Source organism: Mchenga conophoros, linkage group LG8 (genome assembly GCF_057382185.1).
Source record: "Mchenga conophoros isolate Kocher_MC1m ecotype Shallow Benthic linkage group LG8, M_conophoros_male_GT1.1, whole genome shotgun sequence".
Taxonomy (NCBI): Eukaryota; Metazoa; Chordata; class Actinopteri; order Cichliformes; family Cichlidae; genus Mchenga; species Mchenga conophoros.
This window is the reverse complement of record NC_140533.1, coordinates 15,033,839-15,053,900: the sequence shown is the minus strand read 5'-3', so window position 1 is coordinate 15,053,900 and position 20,062 is coordinate 15,033,839. Positions and strand designations below refer to the sequence as shown.

The 20,062-nt window shown below is 42.4% G+C and overlaps 2 protein-coding genes across 3 annotated transcripts in view; both read right to left on the bottom strand.

Annotated features, from left to right (window-relative positions):
* Nucleotides 1-5,893: 5,893 nt before the first annotated feature.
* mazb (MYC-associated zinc finger protein b (purine-binding transcription factor)) lies at nucleotides 5,894-15,057 on the bottom strand. 2 transcript variants are annotated; one of them, XM_085284471.1, is made up of 7 exons: nucleotides 13,938-15,057; nucleotides 13,568-13,718; nucleotides 12,172-12,602; nucleotides 11,410-11,657; nucleotides 11,253-11,316; nucleotides 9,546-9,717; nucleotides 5,894-8,229 (listed from the first exon to the last, which is right to left on the bottom strand). In XM_085284471.1, exons 1-7 carry the CDS (start codon nucleotides 13,968-13,970, stop codon nucleotides 7,886-7,888), a joined length of 1,443 nt encoding a protein of 480 aa, XP_085140597.1. In that variant the 5' UTR covers nucleotides 13,971-15,057; the 3' UTR covers nucleotides 5,894-7,885. The 2 variants fall into 2 exon arrangements, with proteins under 2 accessions (XP_085140597.1, XP_085140598.1); XM_085284472.1 differs by having other exon boundaries at nucleotides 12,496-12,602; nucleotides 13,938-15,054.
* Nucleotides 15,058-16,028: 971 nt separating this feature from the next.
* Nucleotides 16,029-20,062, bottom strand: part of taok2b (TAO kinase 2b) — a 31,242-nt gene continuing 27,208 nt past the window's right edge. The window contains exon 20 of the mRNA XM_085284469.1: nucleotides 16,029-19,632. Coding sequence (XP_085140595.1) covers nucleotides 18,700-19,632 — 933 coding nt within the window. The 3' untranslated portion in view covers nucleotides 16,029-18,699. The remainder of the gene's footprint in view (nucleotides 19,633-20,062) is intronic.

The window sequence follows — 20,062 nt, the reverse complement described above, 5'->3', positions numbered from 1 at the left end:
CCATTCTCTGTGGTACAGGCTACATCTTTGAACCGTAGAGTCATTGTTTATAAGTGAACAGCAACAGCCAATAAATGTATCTCTTATCAGCCCTCAGCTGCACATAATCAGACATGCCTAGTGTCTTTACAGGGTCACGGCCCTGCCTGGCAGACCTTGCCAGGGAAGCTTGCAGATAACGGGACAATTAATGCTACTTTGTTCAGGCTTGGCAGTGATATCCATGTCTAACACTACTCAGTTGGTGCTGGGTAGCAAATGTGTATATGTATGTGCAACACATGCACATGCCAGCTGTCGGTGTAAAACGCAAACATAAGCCAAGGTGAAATTCAAAAGCAATCTGCCATGAAGGTTATAAACATGAGTGACCTTCCTAACTAGGCTCGTGAAATTACTCTTTATATTTTGTGGTTTATTACAGATTTGTAAAGACGTTAAATCATGAATAAAGTACAGCCATTTGTAAATATACGTACACACACACACACACACACACACACACACACACACACACACACACACACACACACACACACACACACATCTATCTATCTATCTATCTATCTATCTATCTATAATATCTATATCTATATATATATCTATATATATATATCTATATATATAGATATAGATATATATATCAGAGTTTGAAGGAGTCATTATTCAGTTATGGTCAGATGTTTACTTATACTCATTATGGGCATAAATGTTATGGCAACTATGTGATTTTAATGATTTCTTCGAACTGTTTCTTTTCCAGGATGGAATGATTGTACAAAGTCTTTAATGACTTTTAAAAACAAGAATTGGGTTTACACATTTACATGTATTTGGGACTTTCTCTTACCCACATTGGGTGAGAAGTATATATACAGCGTCTAATATATATACAGTACATATACTCACCTAAATCTTCAGTGTCTTTTAACTTAACAAGGCCAAGGCCAATGAACTTCATATTACTGACTATGATAGACTACAACTGCCAGTTTCTCTTTGCCAGCATAAAAAGAATTTGTTTGACAGAACTTATTGGATCAATCAACACAGAGAACAATGGGAAATTCTAACGAACTCAGTGAAGATCTAAGAAAGAGAAGTGTAGATTTACACAAGTTGAGGATTTCTCCTATAGCCATTTCTAAACAACTGCAGATTCCAAGATCATCAGTTCAAACAATTAAGTATAAGATATCCAGATGTGTCACCACTTTGCCAAGGTCTGGAAGATGACACTAACTATCACCCTCAGATGAGAAGAAACTGGTTAGGATGTTCAGGAACAACCCAGGAACCACCAAAGCTCAATCGTGCCATGAACTGGAAACTGCTACAACACCAGCATCACCGTCCAAAATGAAGTAAGTTTTACATCGCTATAGAGTGAGAGGGTGCTGACCAAGGATGAAGCCCCCTTCCAAAAGTGACACCTATAAGCTCAACTGAAATTTGCAGCTGCCCACATGGACAAGCCAAATAGTCAGACGAGACAAAGATTGAGCTATTTAGCCACAATGACAAGAGTTATGTTTGGAGAAGTAAAGCTGAGGCTTTCAAAAAAGAAAACACGGTACCACCGTCAATCATGGTGGAGGTAGCATCATGCTCCTGGGGCTGTTTTGCTGCTAGTGGTATTGGATCAAATAATGAAGGCAGTGGACTACCTTCAAATTCTTCAACTTTACCTCAGATCAACAGCTATATGGTTGGAACGTGGACACAGTTGGGTGTTCCACCAGGACAATGATGCCAAACACATCAACACTGGTTTATGAAAGGATAAAGCAGGCTAACATTAGGCTTCTGAAGTGGCCTTGCTTAAGGATATGTAAAATGGGGGTGCAAGTATACTTTTGACCCTTTGTCTATGAGACAAAATCCAAACTATAGTCAAACCTATGGACCCAATTCTTGTTTTTTAAAGTTATCAAAGAACAGCTACTAATAACATGCAGTGTAAAATGAGTTCTGTTTGTTACTAGTTGATCATACTTTAGTCCACACCCAAGGACATTAACAGTCTTCCTGAACGCTCAACGGCATCCGCTCTTGTAGAAACATGAAATAGTTTTTTCTCAGTTAAACTGCAAACATGTAGCTGCATGTCTGAGTAGTAAAATTTGCTTGGGGCCATTTCAGCTACTGGTGTCTGAGTTCTTGTTAAAATTGATGGAATAATGAACAGAGAAAAGTACCATCAGATTTTTATCCACCATGCAATACCATTGAGAAAGCATCTGATTGGCAACAGCTTAATTCTTCTGCCAATACAGTGTTAGAAAACCACATAATGGAACAGTATCAGTCATGGATTGGTCTCCCCAGAGTTCAGACCTCGGTATACTGAATCAGTGTGGGATCATCTTGACAGAGAACAGAACAAAAGCCAACAAACATCCAAAGAAGAGCTTTGAATGTCCTCTAAGAAGCCCGGAGAACTATTCCTAAAGACTACTTAAAGAAATGTCAAGAAAATAATGATACTACTACTACTAAGGGTTGGCTCAAGACTTTTTCATAATGCTGTATGTATAGTACAGTCATCTATACAGTCTGACTATACTAATAAGTACAGCCATACATTTCAAGTTCAAGGGAACTTAATTAATGGTTTAGCTAAATCAAATGACACACAAGGGGGGGAAAATGGCTGCAATAACATTAACTAATCCAAAACAATTAAACAAACTTGAATCATTTGGTTTCACCCAATTAGGCTGTCAGCTATTCTTCAGCTCTCCCAGCCCTTTGCCACACCTTTTGCCAGCCAGGAAGGGGAAGCCAAACCCCAGGTAACTCAAGCAAAGACAGATGTATTAATATAACATAAAACAGAACTTTGACCTTGCGGTGATAATATGTGTGCATGCCATACAAACATTGGAAGGTGAAATGAAAAAATAAATACATTTAATAAAGAAACAATATTGGACAATAAATAGAATATATTTAAAGTAGTGACTGCAAAGTAAACTAAAGTGAATCAACTGGCGGTGAGGTGTGGAGCTTACCATGTGTGGCTTGCCGTCACAGGTGCACATCAGTAATATGAATATCCCGTTCCTCCACGGATAGCTGGTTTAAATCCTATCTCTCAGAAAGGTCCTTTTCTGTCACCATGGGTACCTACTCCTCCTCCATTGCCCCTGTCACCTCTGGTGTCCCCCAGGGGTCTGTGCTGGGTCCCATGCTGTTCTCTTTATACTTGTTACCCTTGGGCCGAATCTTTGATAAATACAACTTTTCTTTTCACTTCTATGCGGATGACATTCAAATCTATTTTGAACTAGCTGAGGATGTCACGTCGTCATTGCAACACTTCTTTGATTGTATGAATGAAGTTAAAAACTGGCTACTGAGCAATTCTCTCATTTTAAATGATAAGAAGACAGAAATTGTAATCTTTGATACTCCCTTCTCTCGGGCTGAACTAACTGGTATTTTTGGGCCCTTTGCTGACTCCCTTTCTGACACTCTGAGGAACCTGGGTGTTGTCTTGGACAGTTCCTTCAAGTTGGACAAACATGTGTCCTCCGTAGTTAAATCGACTTTCAATCAACTACGTCTAATCTCTAAGGCCAAGCCCTACATACCACGTAAGGACCTGGAGAAACTTATCCATGCCTTTGTTACATCAAGGTTAGATTATTGTAATTCCCTTTATACTGGTCTCCATTCTGCCCTTGTTCACAAACTGCAGCTCGTTCAAAATGCAGCTGCGCGTCTCTTAACTGGAACTGGCAGGTTTGAGTCTATTAATCCAGTTCTTTCCGACCTCCACTGGCTCCCTATTAAATTTCGTATTGATTTTAAAATCTTATTGCTCACTTTTAAGATCATAAATAACACCGCGCCCAGCTATCTTACGGATCTCCTCAGCTTTTATACCCCTGGGAGAGCGCTTAGATCAGCAGGCCAAATGCTCCTGGTGCGACTTAGATCTCGGCTCAAGACCAGAGGTGACCGCGCATTCGTCGCTGTCGCACCCTACCTCTGGAATAACCTCCCCCTAGCTATTCGGGCGTCTGATACAATTCAATCTTTTAAATCTCGATTAAAAACTTATTTGTTTAGCCTTGCTTTCCCCGCCTCCTAGAGCCCACATTTTTAGTGTACTGGAACTTATCTTTATCATTTTGTTAATGTTTATAATGTTTTAACCTTAAGCCTTTCGGGTTGTGCCTACTATGCCTGGTGTATTATTGGTTAGTTATGTCACCCGCCTGTTAGTATATTTTATTTGTATTTTGTGCTTTATATTTGTATTTATTATTGCTCTTAACTCATTCTGTGAAGCACTTTGGCATACCTGTGGTTTTTTAAATGTGCTATATAAATAAAATTGTATTGTATTGTATTGTCAAAAACATGCTCTACTGGATTGAGATCTGATGACTGAAAATATCCTTCACATCATACACCACCAGCAGCCTGAAGCGTTGATCCACGGCAGGATGGATCCATGTTTTTATCAGTCAACATCTTTCAAATCTTCCATTTACCAGTTTTGGTGAGCCCATGCATATTGTAGCCTCAGTTTCCTGTTCTTAGCTGACAGGAGTGGCCCCTGGTGTGTTTTTTTTTCATCTGCTTCAAGGTTTGCTGTGTTGTACTTTGTAAGAAGTGGTTGTTTGAGTTACTCTTACCTTCCACTCAACTCAAAGCAGTCTGGCTGTTCTCCTCTTACATCAGCAAGGTATTGTCACCCAGAGAACTGCTGCTCACTGGATATTTTCTCTCTTTTCTGAAAACATGCTAAAACTTTTTTTCTTGTCATCAATATTTTCTGATTAATTTTAAGTGAAAAATGTCAAAGAATTTTAAAGCTGGCTTTATCCAGTATCCAAATTGGTGCTGCTGTATGGACTTTTACTAACATTATCCCTTTTTCCCACAGTGAAACCTGACATTTTAGGACATTCCTGATACAAAAGAAATCCCTAATGTATAGCTGCCTGTTGGAATGTTATACAAAAACCTTTTACTCAATTTAGTTGTCGTGTCTTCAATTAAAATCAGCACTAGTATCCTGCATTGTAAATTGCCCAGCTATGAAGAAATAAATGAATGGGTAAAGATTTATGGTCTCAAATGATCAATATGGGGCGATCGTGGCTCAAGAGTTAGGAGTTCGCCTTGTAATCGGAAGGTTGCCGGTTCGAGCCCCGGCTCGGACAGTCTCGGTCGTTGTGTCCTTGGGCAAGAGACTTCACCCGTTGCCTACTGGTGGTGGTCAGAGGGCCCGGTGGCGCCAGTGTCCGGCAGCCTCGCCTCTGTCAGTGCGCCCCAGGGTGGCTGTGGCTACAATGTAGCTTGCCATCACCAGTGTGTGAATGGGTGGATGACTGGATATGTAAAGCGCTTTGGGGTCCTTAGGGACTAGTAAAGCGCTATATAAATACAGGCCATTTACCAATATGTGCAACTTTAGCATGTAATCAGACAGCACTACACTACTATAATCCTTTTAACTGCCTTCCCTTACTCAACCTTTGTACTTTGCAGACCAAATTATGCATCATTTATGCTTAATAGGCTACTTAATGTGTATTTCAATGTGAAATACTAAACTGAAGACTCTCATTAATAATATTCTTATCAGTGGTGCCATTGTGGTTAGCACTGCCACCTCACAGCAGAAGGTTTTGTTCTCCCTGTGGCTGCTTTGGCTTCTTCTCACAGTCCAAAGACATGCACGTTAGGTTAGTTGGCGGGGGTGTGAATGATTGCCTGTCTCTCTGAGTTAGCCCTGTGATGGAGTAGAGACCTGTCCTGCATGTACCCTGCCATTTACTCAGTATCTACTGAAAGAGGCTCCAGGCCCCACCGGGACCGAGATGGATGGACGATCGTCTTACACGGTCGGAGAAAGGATCAGCCCACAAACCAGTGCCCATTTACTCTTTTTAATTTAAATTGTCCAAATTACAAAATAATAACATGAACTCTACTGCATCTACAAAATAACATAATATTTATGACTGTAGTAAGCATCATTGATTTTTTTTTTTGCTCTAACAACCTTTTAGACATGCATACTGTTGAGAAATATAAAAATATAAATATAAATACATCCCATTAATATTCTTAATGAATCCATGACTAAGATTTGAAATATTTTATCATAAAAGAATTAAAATGCAGTTGAGTACGATAAGGCATTAAGATGTATCACAAGAGCTGTACAGAATCCTAGAGTAGAGGTATTACTTTTTTTTTCTTAATGTAATGGAGAAAAGCTAAAAATTAACTTGTAGTAATTCACTAATTTTCTCAACAGGAAGAACGTATTTCCAAAGGAAAAGAAAAAGGAAGAAAAAAAAAAAGGTGAAAAGAACTCTATGAATCTCGAGATAACGTATCAACACAAAACTGAAAACTCGCTCCAGTACGAAACCAGGATTTAGTTTACAGCAAATTCCGACTTATGTCATCAAACTCCAACTTGTGACTTTAGAAGCCCTTTCAACACCACTCAATCACCCACAATATAACTAAAAAAAAAAGTCCATTCTTCACATGATTAATGCAAAATGACGTGTTCGAAACATTATGTGCTATACAGAGGGTTAAATGACTAAATCTAATGCATAAGTTTCACTCATTGGACTGGTACATAGAGAAAACAAAAGGACTGTGGCGATACAATCAAATGAATGGCCAACAATGTTAAAAATGTCTGAATGAAATCAACACTTTTATAAATATTATTGTTTACAGCCAACTAACTTACTTAGTGGAACTGCTGAAAAGTTTCTTTTGTCATCACAGCTCCCTAACAATACGCATGACTGAGCTAGCTTGTTTTCATGCAAAAAGGTAGTTCTCAGGTGCAAGATTTCGCCATGTCAGAAGCTGAAGTGTTTGTTAGCAGTTGTTTCTTGCTTTTTCTTTTCTTTTTTTTTTAAATTTCAAAGGCTAGACCCAGAGAGGAAGACTCAGAGCGAGAAAAATCCAAGAAATCTTAAACCCACTTCGATCCTTTACAGAATCCAGCAATAACAAGTTTAAGGTGCTTGACGGTGCTGAACGCAACTCTCTCGTCATCTCTGTACCTTTATGGAGACAAATGAATAAAGTACATCCCACGAATGCATGCCGTCTTCTGTCCCGATCTACAAACATCCGAATCAAAGAGACTTAAAGAAACGATCATCGCCGCTTCAAATCAAAAGTTAATTCTCTGAAAAAAAACAAATGAAATAAAACAAAATACAAGCCAACATGCGAGTCGAGCCGAGACTTCCGCGCACCCATCCACGCGACCTCCCCTCTAAACCGATTCTTCGTTTTATTTTCTGGGAGTTGCTCTCTCCCTGCTACTTTTTTTCTTTACTTATTTTAAATGCAAGCCTTTTGGATTCTTAGTAAGTGAGCTGCAAAATGGAGGTAAGATCAGAGCTGGTGTGAGATATACATACAGTACTTGGTGCGCTTGCAGAGAGCAGCCGACGCCGGGGTCGAGGGAAGAGACAGAGAGAGAGGAAAGAGAGAGGAGAGTGATACAGTAGATGCTCACAATACCACAGCTTCATTGGAGTTTTAAACGTACAAGAGCACTCGGAAATATCTGGACAACACATCCACGTTTGTCGTCAGTGTCACTGAACCTCCTGCAGCTACAAATGTCCTTTTGTCTGCCCCCCTCCCCGGCTCCTCCATTTTCTCCTTTTCTCTGGTGCCTCAGCTCTGCAACTCTGAGGTTAAACTGCCCTTGAGCACTGACTGGTGTTAATCTCCCCTCAACTCTTCATCCTAACCTTACCCGTGAGTGGGGATGTGACAAAACTAAAATCGGATCAGCATCTACGAGTAACTCCAACCGTCTCTGACCTTGCCCTCTGCTGAAGGACAGGGGTTATTGCTGATGAGCTCTCTACTGCTAACTTTGGGGTTGCGGTGCTGCAATGCTAGAGCAGTCTGTGACGAGCAGGTCCACCACCGTGTTACCGGTGACGTAGACGGTGGGTGCTGTCACCATGTTGCTAAGGGTGATTGAGCTGCTGGCAGCCACATTAGAGGTGACGGGGTTCTGGGCGGCCTGGTTGTTGGTGTGGGTGCCCATGTGACCCTGGAGCTGGGTGGGCGTCTTGCAGTGGACGCCACACAAGTGACAGACGAGCATGCCGCCAGAGGCGCTGCCGCCAAAGCCCCCCGGGCTGTCCTTCCACTCCTGGCCGTGGTGCTTCTGAGCGTGGACACGAAGGTACGTCAGTGTGGTGAAGCCTGATGGGCGAGAGGGAGAGAGCCGAGAAGCGTTACTTCAGCGAGAGATGATGCAATTGAGATCCAAGCACAAACAAAACAATGCAGCAAGCTCATAAAACGACAAATTAAAAACTCAAGGTTTTATTTTTTTCTCTTTTGCAAGACTCCCCTGACCCAAGCCTGCCAACCACAGTGCTACCATGTTATTATAATACCATATTTAAATATGTAAACGGTCATAAGTGAAAGAACGAGTGTGTAAATGTGATTGGACACTAAATAAATATCAAATACTGATGTTGGAACCTCATGTTAACAGTCTGAAATTTTACAAATACACTTGTCACCGCAAGAATGTCTCGAGTTCGACTCCACCATCTGGCCGGGGCCTTCTGTGTGAAGTTTATATGGACACTTTTCAGCTAAGTGTTATGCAACAAGAGTCAACTGGCCACATTGTTAGGTACACCTTGCTAGTACTGGGTTGTACTCCTGGCAAAGATTCAACAAGGTGCTGGAAACATTCCTCTGAGACTTTGTTCTAAGAGATTCAAAGTGTGCCAAGAAAATATCTGACGCACCAGTGCACCATCACTACCACTGATATAAGGACTGAGTCATGAACCATGCTTTTATGGCTCATGGCCATAGGACTGAGCCATGCTTTTATGAAGCTTATTCCAAATTCTGACCCCACCATGTTGCAGGAGAAATCAATACTCTGCTTTATTTCTGCATAACTTGGTTGTAATAAGAAGTTATCTGAGTTACTGTTGCCTTCCTATCAGCTCAACGCAGTCATCCAGAGAACTGCTCATGACCGGATATTTTATAGACTGTTCTTTGTAAACCCTAAAGATGGTTTTGATCCCAGCAGATCAGCAGTTTTTGAAATACTCAGGTCTGGCACTAAAAATCATGCCACGTTCAAAGTCACTGGACTCTTTCTCTGAAACATTCTGGAGGTTTGCTATCGCAGTAAAACTGCTGAACAAACAGCTGTGACTTCAGGCATTTGCAGCACTCAGCCAGGAAATAGTGCAGCACATAAGCGCGTGCTATAGCGGTGATGGTAGATTGATTTTGTTTTCTTCAGGCAGAGCAAGATAAATGATCCTTTTCTCTGTTTTTTCTTCATCTTTCACACAAAGCAAGAACAAAAGAGTAAAAAAGGTTAAGCCAGGTGCACTGTGGTCTTTTTGTTTTTGACATTTTTACTACAGAGTCCACAGTCTCTGTTTCATCCCTAAAGCTATGTCTGCTTTAATGTCCGTGTTTCTTCCCTCAAAATGCAATTTATATTGAATGTAGTGCAATAAAACACCTGTACTTACTGCGGTTACAGAGATGGCATGAGTGGTGCTGCGACTGGTTGTGCACTCTCATGTGATCTGTGATGTAAGCAGCTGACAGGAGCTTCCCACAGATGTGGCAGGGCACCTTCTCTTCGTGGCGAATCATATGTGCACGCAAACGATCCTTAGTAGCGAAACTGGACTCACATGTCTGAAAAAACAAGAAAGCAATATGACAATATGATGGCAAAACTTTTCGCAAACTACAATTTTTAAAGTGAGGTTTTACAATATTATGTTTTGCACGCCACAAAATCTTAGTGACAGCTGCACATATTTGAAAACCCACAAATGTATTCCGCACACTGTTCGTCGCTAACGCACTGTTTCAGGCATCAGACTTTCTTTACAGAAGAAATACATTTGTTTAAAGTGTTTAGGTTCTACAGCTATTTTACCTTTTCAGGATCAATATATGTCCAAAACAATGTTCACACTGCTAATGCTGACAGAGGAAGCTGTAGCTGTTAGCGCCACTGTACCACAGCTAATTTCTTTGGGGTGCTTTTGACATTTTAAAGATTTCCAGGGCATTTATCAGACAAATACTATGCTTTGCTTTGTGGATAATGGACCTAACAGCCTGTTCAAGAAGCCTAAGCTCCAGTTTTGGTGAGTAAAATTCTTTACTTAGCAGTTATTAGCAGGTATCTGTTTGCTATCTTGCGTTAGCTAGCAACTTAGCACTTTGCCCTCTTATCCAAACATGTTCACTTCAGGCTGTAAACCCCCCCCCCCCCCAGGATGGTGACAGTCATGATGTCAGAATTGAGACTTCAAAGAGGGCTTCACAAACCACTGTGATGTCAGCAGCTAACTCCATCTTTTTTATACAGTTAGCGCATGCCCATAGCATATGATTATTTGGTCTGTTTGTACTGTTGGTAAGCTAATTTACTTAATCATAATAACAAAAATTAAAAAACAGCAGTGGTAAAAGTTATTTTTTATAAATAAATAAACAGATAAATCTATGTATGTTTAAAGGGCCACGTGAACTATGTAATGACTGCTACTACACTCAGCACAGAGACTCTCACCCCTCAATAAGTGCAAAAAAAAATTGTTATGCAAGATTTTGTTCTGTTGATCATACAATGATACAGTAAAAGAGAATTTCATAACTTCAGTGTCATGATGGCTGCATATTTATATTTATATATATATATATTTATATTGGACTGTGTGAGTGATCCACAGTCTAATAAGTCTGTGTGTATCTGTGTGAAAGAGTTTTATCATTTCTACTGTCACGGTTCGTCATCATATAGTTGATAAACCAATATTTATCAAATTTAAGTTAACGAAAGTTCAAAGATCTGTAGTTCACATCTTTATGTATGACGCATGTAGATGCACATATACATAAACACACAAGTGTGCGATGAGACATGCTGATCTTGCCTGTGTAAATATCCAGCTTCAGTTGTGCTGCATGTAGGCATAATGTTCACAATAATGTTAAATAAATGTTATGCCTACATATCTGATTAAGATACATATGTACTTTATCCACATCGGTTTCCATGGTAATATTCTCATTGTTCATATACTCGTGTCTGTCTGCAATATATAAGCTGAAAATATAAAAGCACTGCAATGTGTAAGAGGAACACTATGCACACAGTGAAGTGACTAAACGTGTAAAGTAAAGTGAAGATAAAACACGAGATAATTGTGACTTACGGGGCATTTGAAGGGTCGTTCTGAGGAGTGCACCTGTCTGACGTGACTATTGAGGTGGTCGGGCCTTGGGAGCAGAGAAAGAACAGAGAAACACGTCAGAGCAGGAAATTCTTCACGTGCCGCAAGTGTGTCGGGAACATTCGTTCTGCTGCATTACCTGGAGAAAGCCTTTCCACAGTGGGGGCAAATGTAGGGTTTCTCCACGCCGCCCTGGTGGGAGCGCACGTGGTGGCTCATGCGGTCCTTCCTCTTGAAGCGCTGCTGGCAGATGGGACAGGAGAACGGCTTCTCGTCTGAGTGGGACAGGCGGTGACGGTTGAGATGGTAGACGTCTCTGAAGGCCTTCCCACACGTCTCGCAGGCGTGGTTCTTCCTCACGGGGTTGGGGTTGGGGTTCGTGGGCCGCTGAGGCAAAGCAGACAAGATAAGCACACTACAGAGTTCAGACGTTAAGCTTTTCGCTGCTGCACTGTGAAAAGAAATGCGTTCATTGTTGGCTGCCCTGTTTCTTATGTGGAAACCATGCAAGATGCACGCTGAGATTTTGCCAATTAAGTGTGGGTTGTGCAAAGTTTTCACTATTTGTGCAAAACATTTAGCCACTTTCACACTGTTTGTGTTACAGAGAACATGCAGGGGAGCATGGGGGAGGCTTCCAAGCACAGTGTTTCTCAAACTGAGGGACCAGTGCCAAACACTGGGATGGAATTTACTGGTCCCTTAACGGATTTCTGTTCCTGGGCTTTATGGAAAATGTGAGAAACTGGGGAATTTGAATCAAATACAAAGCAGGTGACACACGGGCAGCTGCTTGCGGGGAGAAGACGTCTTAACCATCCCTCCGGTCAGGCAGCTTAAGAAACAACATGCTTGAAGGTTCGGGGTTGACGACAGCCATCTCCACAAGGCCCTGACCCACCTGTACTGCCGCCCCTGTGGCCATGACGACAGCAGCAGGAGGCGGAGCATGAGGGTTAACACTAGCCATTACGTTTGGCATGGCCACCCCTTCACAATCCTGACCACCCAGGGGAGGCTGCTGAACGCCCGCCAGCACACCGGGAGGGGCGAGAGGGGGAGGCGCGGAGAGGTGCAGCAGGGAGAGGGGAACATGGGGCCTCTCCGCCCTCCCTCCGGCCCCCACCGCCATTGCCGACGGGTCCGCCGCCGCCGCCACCACCTGGCTGGCAGCTCTCTCCTTTGCTCCCTCCGCCTGCTCTCTGGCCCTGTCCTTCATGCGTACCCCAGTGTGGACCGACTGGTGCCGCCGCAGGTTGTAGTTGTTCTTGAACTGCTTGTTGCAGATGGCACAGATGTGTTGCACGCGAGCTGGCCGAGACACGGGCTTCACTGGAGCCGAGGGAGGTGTGAGGAAAGACAGATGATGGAAAAAAGAAAGAAAGAAAGAAGGAAAGATGTTAACTTTTGATGCTTTATATGATCCTTTAAGACATCCTGCAGGAAAACAGATACATACAGTGTATGTGGCCGGTCTAAATATAAACCTCTGGAAGGTCAACTAGTCCAAAAAAATAAAAATAAAAAATCCAAAGCAGAAAAGTCCATCTTAAGAAGATGTAATAGAAAAAGATTTTTAAACTTTTTTTTTTTAGCTTACATAACTAACTGGTTAGCTATTAAAATGACTGGCTGATATGATTGATATATTGCGCAGGGCTGTTACTATAGTAACCATTGCATTAACTATTCTGATGAGATTAAAGTCCATTCAGAAATGAGTTCTTCAGACACTCTAAACCTCAAAGATATTCTCTTATCAACCACAGATGACACGTATAATCGAAAATATTCACATTTTGGGAGGGTGACTTATTATCTGAGTGACAGATGGGGATGTGGTGGTCAGTGCTCCATATTTCTTATTTTTCTGCTGGCACACAAGTGAAGACGATGTGCTGAAGAGCTTCATGGCTCAGGCTTGGTAGGATTAAAGAAATTTAGTTGCTTTCTATGATAGCAAAAATAAATACACATTATTCATAAACTACACAATCCTGCTCTGATCACCAGTGTATGAGTTGATATTCTTCATGCTGTTGTCATAGCGATGCTGAGATGCTCTACACTGTGTCATTCACCTGTACCTGATAATCCATGAGTGACCTGTACACTTTTTACATTTTTTAGACCACACAAGTGGTTCATTCGCTGCCATTTGCATTTGCACGTTTAAGTACTCGGCTATTTTAAGAGATTCAAATTTTTGTGGCCATCATCTGCCTCGCTGTGTCCGGTCTTTTCACAAACACTTTTTCTCAGCTCCACAGGTGTTTAAGAGTGCAGTGTCCCCTTACCAGGCAGAGGTTCCTCACTGAGAGCAGTGGTGTCCACAGTTGAAGGAGGCTGTGCTATGTGCTCTGTGGGTGGGGTCTGGGGAGAACTCGTATGAACTGGCAAGAGCTCTGATTGGAGGCTCCCCTCCACTTGGTTTTGAGTGGGAGTACTCTGGAGAAGCAAAGGAGAAGGCCATCACCAAATGTAAACACAAGTCACAGCTATATCTTCTCCAAGAGTGCGGCGTAGTAAATGCAAGAAGTGAGGGCTGCAGGACAGCTGTGGACCCACACTGAGAGACAGACAGAGGGAGAGAGAGGGGGAGGCCTGCGCGACAGCACGCGAGCTGTTAAAGTGAAAGCAGAGCAAAGAGGAAAGAGAGAGGCCTACCTGGAAGAGAAAATTGCTCCAAGCAGCATCCATTTTGCGCCACAGCGATGGAGATTAGAAAGTCAGCTCTGGATTGAGATCGAGGAGAGCGGTCTTTGCATCGCTTTCTTCGGGTCGGCCCGCCGCTGATCGGGGCGCAAACAGCCGCCTGTCCGGCAGCAGAAACGCCGGGCTCCCGGGTCCTCTGGAAAAACGCGAAAAAAGCCGTCTGCAAAAATATGTTTCTCTCATTGAGGTAGCCTAGTGCTGACGATTAAAATGCACGCAGCTGTTGACTAACGCACGCTGCGGTACACAGGCAGTGGTGGAGCAGGCCAGGCCAATAACAGCCCGTTTCTCTCTTTGACTTTGGTTTCTAACTTTAATTAATTTAAACAGCAGTCTCACTGAAGCGCAGGATCACACAGTCCAAACTACTTCCAGAAAAAAAGAAGCAAAAAAACCTCGCATCTCACAGTATCACACTTTAGCAACAAACAATAAGCCAACCTGCGTGAAATAAATGCGTATTTTTACGCAAAAGAACAAATATGGGTTATAACACACGTATCTGGCAGCACAGCAGGTCATGCTTTGTTTTTAATTTATGAATCCAAATATTTTTTTTCCGATTTCCCCCCAAATAGGCCAATCGGGTGTTTGTCGAAGCCTCGCTGTTGGATTCAAGCCCTGACCCCGGCGAGCGGCGCTCTCGCCGGGCCGCAGCCTATCGCTCCACCTCGGCCGTTCAGCTGCGAGGATGTCATCTTTCTTTTTTTATCGCCCGCTCTCCCTCCTCCCTCCCTGTCTCTTTCTTCCTTTTCTTTTTTAATTCCTCTTTCTTCTCCCCCTCCTCTCCTTTTCTCGCACCGCTATGTCCCACTTGCTCTTAAAGGGATAGGGTTTCCTCTTTGGACACCCCCCTCTCATTTCCGTCTCTCTCGGCGGAGCCCTGTCCCTTCTCCCGCTTCCTTCCTGGGTTTTCGGCCGACACAAAATCCACTCGTGCGTGTTTTTTTTCTCCCCGCCTTCCTCCAGCCAGGCCCTTACTGAACAGATCTGCACCGCAGAAAACAGCCGGAGTGACTTTCCATTAACGGAGCGATGACAGACGCATCTTAAAGGGCAGTGCGCACAGATCCTCCCAGTCAGGCTAATGATGTCAGAGATACAGTGGAGGACAAATAGCAGCTCAGGATATGAACACAATGGACGAGAGTAATTGTTTAGCGAAGCATTTGTCTGCTTAGGAGGAAAAATAACAATTAAAAGGATTTGAATATTTGACTTGACTTATTTTTTATAAAACGAATATATTATAGATAATTAGAAAAGTTTGCGTCATCATCATAGGGAAATCATTTCATTTTAAACTAAGGAGCCCAGAAAATCACTAGGATCACTGGTAAGTGTAAGAATAAAGGGTCCATCTTCAGTTATGTATAATTAGTGATGTCTAAATGAATAAAACAATATGAGACCCTGAATTTTAAAGAGGGGGACTTTAACTGGGTATACGGAGGACCAAGTATGCCAATGAAAAAAATGCATTAAATTAAAAAACTGTAACAAAATATTATTACAAATAAATATTTGTAATAATATTATATACATACACACATATATGTATGGTCTGTCCAATTTAAAAACAGTGCCATCATTACACTAGAAGGTTTGTTGATCAGCAAAAACCTGAGCTTTTTCTATATAAAGACTAACTGCAGAATGTAAATATTAAAATTGGAAAAATGATACATAGGAATTACATTGAAAACTTGGATTTTATTTAAAAAATAAAAATACATTGATAAATAACATTAAATAAATAAATGGGTAAATTCAAACGCAAATAAAAACATGTCATTTGAAAGACTAACTGATGATACCAATTTAGTTACAGTCATTTAAAAACAAAAGTTAAATTTTGGTCCTCCATATTTTCAGCCCCCTACTGCCTAAAAAATATTTAAAAACACTGACAGATGTTCTTTGCCATATCTTAAAAAACAGAAAATATTCACACTTTAGAAACTGAAACTAAGATCATTTAGGCCCGTTTTTCAGATACTTAAAAGTTACGTGAAAACCAAAAATTAAATCAAGACAAGTTAATGTGTTAATATCAATTTATTATCTTTTTTTAAATTACTTTTTTAAAGCACCCCATTTCTTTTCCAGTACATGTGTTAAGACCCTTATTCCTCTCCTTCCTCAAGCTTGGAATTGCTTGACTTGAATATTTAATAAGAATTTCAACACCCTCCCCCCAAAATCTCTGCAAAGCACCGCCGAGCATGTGTTCAATCCTCATTCTCCTTCATCCAGGGCTCGCCACGGGAACCGAGACTCCCCTGCCTCTCACCGAAACCCCTGACAGCCGGTCTAAAAACACAGTCACACTGATGTCCCCACACACAACGGCCGTCTCCAATCCACCAGTCTTAGTTTATATAAGGAGTTTATGCATGCACTGAGATTCCAACCAAGCATAAAGTAGTAGGTTATACAGGGAATTGTCTTGAGCTGGTGTTTCTGAGTCATACAAACAGCAGGGTGATTATCCTTTTTTCCATTTTTTTAAATAAAGTAACAATAATAATAATAAAAAAAAAACAGAAACAAAAAAGTTATTTCTGATCTTCTTCAAGTAAATGTCCGCCCACGAGACCCTCTGTGGGCGTCACACCAAACACTGATGGGTCTTATTGATCCGTGTGGACGGGCTGCTGCTGTCACTGCTGCTGTGCCGGCACCAGAGGGCGCACCTCCACAGCAGCTCGGTCGAGGCCCGTCCTTTCACTTCCTCCTCCGCACACTTTAAAACTTTCTTTTTTTTTTAAAAACATACTGATTGCATGCTGCACCCTTCAGCAGTCAGATTCTCAACGTTACCCTGAAAACAAATAAAAAAGGAAAACCAGCGTTTACATTCCAGTGGCCAATTTTTTTTTCATCTATGAGAGTCCAGAAGAGGTCTGTGTTCACGTGAATAGCAGGGTGTTGTTGTAAGAGTGTCTCTGAAATTCAGTCTAAAAATGAAAAAAAAGAAAGAAGTGGTAATATAACTAGACTTTACCGCTTGACACACATACAAAATAAATCATTAACAATTATCAATAATCCCTTATTAATAATCATTAAGACCTTGAACACACCACACCTGACAACAGTTTTTATCACCTTTTTTTGTGTTTTTTTGTTTCTTTGTTACACAGCCAAAAGTGGGCCCTTTTTGCTTATCGCAAGAAAAAAATTAAAATAAAAAAATAACCGTGAACATGATTACAACAACACTTACATCAGGATTAGTTATGGTAATATTGACACCTATAGAAAATGCAATTGGAGCTGTCACTCTAAATCTTGAAATTCAATAGTCGTTTTTGAATATATCAAAATTACTATCATTATCTTTGTTACTCTATAAAACCAAATGATTGTTTTTTTTATTGTTTTTTTCTTTAATATTCCCATAAATATGTACAGTAAAGATCCAAAAACAAACCAAATGTGGGACGAGTGATTTTAAATGCCAGTGAAACTCGGGACAGGTACGATACATTTCAAATGTGTTTCGTCATGTTTTTACAAATGTTTTTTTTTCTTTTTTCTTCTTTGCACATCTATCTCATGCAATTGGAGTGACTCCCATAGACACCTATGTTGTTTAGATACTCAATACGTCATGGATGCCAGAAAGCTATGTGTTTCCCCCCCTCTCTCCATATGTATTTGTACATTTCCACATAAAGATTTTTCCTCATCCCATTTTTCCTTTTTCTTTTATCTCTTTTTTGAAGAAGAGTCTCTTAACTTTACAAACATTCCGTGTTATTTGTATTCGGCTTTGAATCACCTCACAGCCGTCAAATTTAAAAAAAGAAAAAATTCAGATGGCACGACATCCCTTTAAGAACCCCTTAAAGGCATTGGTGACGTTCTGAGCAACTTTTTTACGCGTGTGGTTTTTCTTTTAAATACACAATACAAAAAAAGAGAGAAATTAACAAAAAAAGTAAATGTTTAAAGCAATAAAAAAATGTTTTTCCAAACTCCAGAAGTCTGGATATTAGAGTAACCCCCCCCTTAATTTTTCTTCTTGCATTCTGCCCATTCGGCGCGTCCAGTTTATGGGCGCTTGCTGGATAATATCTGGACTACTACGAACTACATACGAGTACACACACAAGCAACAAAACATCACCCTCGTTTCCTCCCTCGTCCTCGCTCTTTCTCCATTCCAGCAAAGAATATCATAGAAGAAGACATGGCTGCCATCCCCCCTCTCTCTCTCTGTGCAGTTCCAGGAGGACACATGCAGGGAAAAAATTGCTAATCGTCCCCTCTTTCACGCACCTCATCTCACTTTTATACAAAGATAAAAACATTAAACAGAAGTGTCTTTTTTTTTTTTTTACCTAATGTCACCCTAATCCAATGATTTTACAGGTGGTTACATTCCTCCCTCCCTTCCTCTTTGATACTTGTGGGAATGGAAGGAAACCTCTCCACCCACCCTGAGTCTAAAGAGGCAGGGTGCAGCTCAATAATGTCAGTTTGTCCTTTCTTTGCTTCTGATCTCTTTGACCTTCTGTGCGTTTAGAGAAAATAGCGACGTCCCTAAATCCTTTGTGTTAAGAGTTTAGAATTGAGATCAGCCCAGGAAGGAAAGAAAGAAAGGTGGCAAGCTGAGAGTATTGAGATGCAGCCTGTGATAGCTACCTTCCTAAATCACTCCCACCCTTCTTCCTATCGGGCTCTCTGCTGTTTTAACGCCTGCTGTCTAAGAGTAGGAGAGGTGGGAGCCGTTGGAGATGTGCGAAGTGACTGAGGTGCTTCGGCTCAGGACGCCGTCGCTACCCCCAGCACCTCCTGGCCCCCCGCCGGACGCCGTTCTCCTCAGAGGTTGGGGGCTGTTTCTCAGGGCCATCAGGCTGGGGGCGCCGCGCACTGCCAGCCCGCTGCCACCGCCGCCTCCACCTCCGACATAAATCCCCCCCTGCGAGGAGGAGGAAGAAGAAGAGGAGGAGGACGGCCCGGAGATGGAGGGAGGGGCAGGGGGCGGGGGAGGCAGCATCGCCAGGGACTGAGAGGAGGAGCGCGAGGGCAGGTGATGGGAGAAGGGCAGGGGGTGTGGGTGGGCCAGGTCGCCGCCGGAGCCCCGCACTCCGGCCCACTCCCGCTCCCTCTCCTTCTCCCGCTCCCTATCTCGATCCCTCTCCCGCTCGCGGTAGAGCTGTGGCGTGCTCTGGTGGTGGTAGTGCTGGGGTAGGTGGTGTCGCTGGTGGTGGGAGGAAGACGAGGAGGAGGAGGAGGAGGAAGAAGAGGCGGAAGAGCGCGACGAGTGGTGCATCTCCCTCCCCTCCCGGCCCAGCCCCAGGGCCATGCCCAGGCCGTGCGAGGAAGAGGAGGACTCGCCCCTGCGATCCCCGCCGCCGCTGCTGTTGTGGCTGCGGCGGGAGAGCTGCTGCGAGGGCACATTCTGCGGGTGGATGCCGTGACTCCAGTGGCCAGCTGAGCGGGAGCTGGAGGGCGGCACGTTGGAGTAGCCCTGCTTGGGGTAGGCTTCGCTGGGAATGCCGGTCAGCGCCATGTTGCTAAAACCCAGACGTAGGCTCTCTGCATCAAACGCCTCGATCTCGCTGGCCTGCCGTTCCAGGAGGGTGCGGATACGCTCTGAGCGCTCGTTCTGCAGGGACAGCATCTCCTCCTCGATCTAACAAAACATTAACAAAAAACGCATGTGCAATCATTGCATTAATAAAAACAAAGTACTTAAAAGTAGCGATTCAGACCATAAACTAACCAGGAATGAAGTTAATGAGGTCAAGTTAGAATTGGAGTAATTTATCCACAGATTTCTTTGGTTGTTATAAAGACTGCAGGGTTAAGACACATCTTCACTGGATTCCTGTTTTGGATGACTACATCCATCTTTTATGTACAGTCTATGATTCTTCAGTCAGTCTGAGGACATGGAGAGCTTTTTATCATCATCCTTCGTAGACAGAGCTGCCCAGATGTCATTGTGAGATATCAATAAAAGTGACGAGGAACTGTAGGCGTTAGATTGTAACTGTTAACTAATAGCTACACAATCCTCCATTATTTCCAGCTAAAAAAAACCAAACAACAACCTCTTTCCA

What these genes read in the sequence shown, in the direction of transcription:
- mazb (XM_085284471.1), bottom strand. Translation starts at nt 13,970, where the DNA reads ATGGATGCTGCTTGGAGCAATTTTCTCTTCCAG. An exon ending in GGAGCAATTTTCTCTTCCAG is followed by an intron (nt 13,719 to 13,937) that starts GTAGGCCTCTCT and finishes TTGCTTCTCCAG; the next exon opens with AGTACTCCCACTCAAAACCA. An exon ending in CAGTGAGGAACCTCTGCCTG is followed by an intron (nt 12,603 to 13,567) that starts GTAAGGGGACAC and finishes CCTCGGCTCCAG; the next exon opens with TGAAGCCCGTGTCTCGGCCA.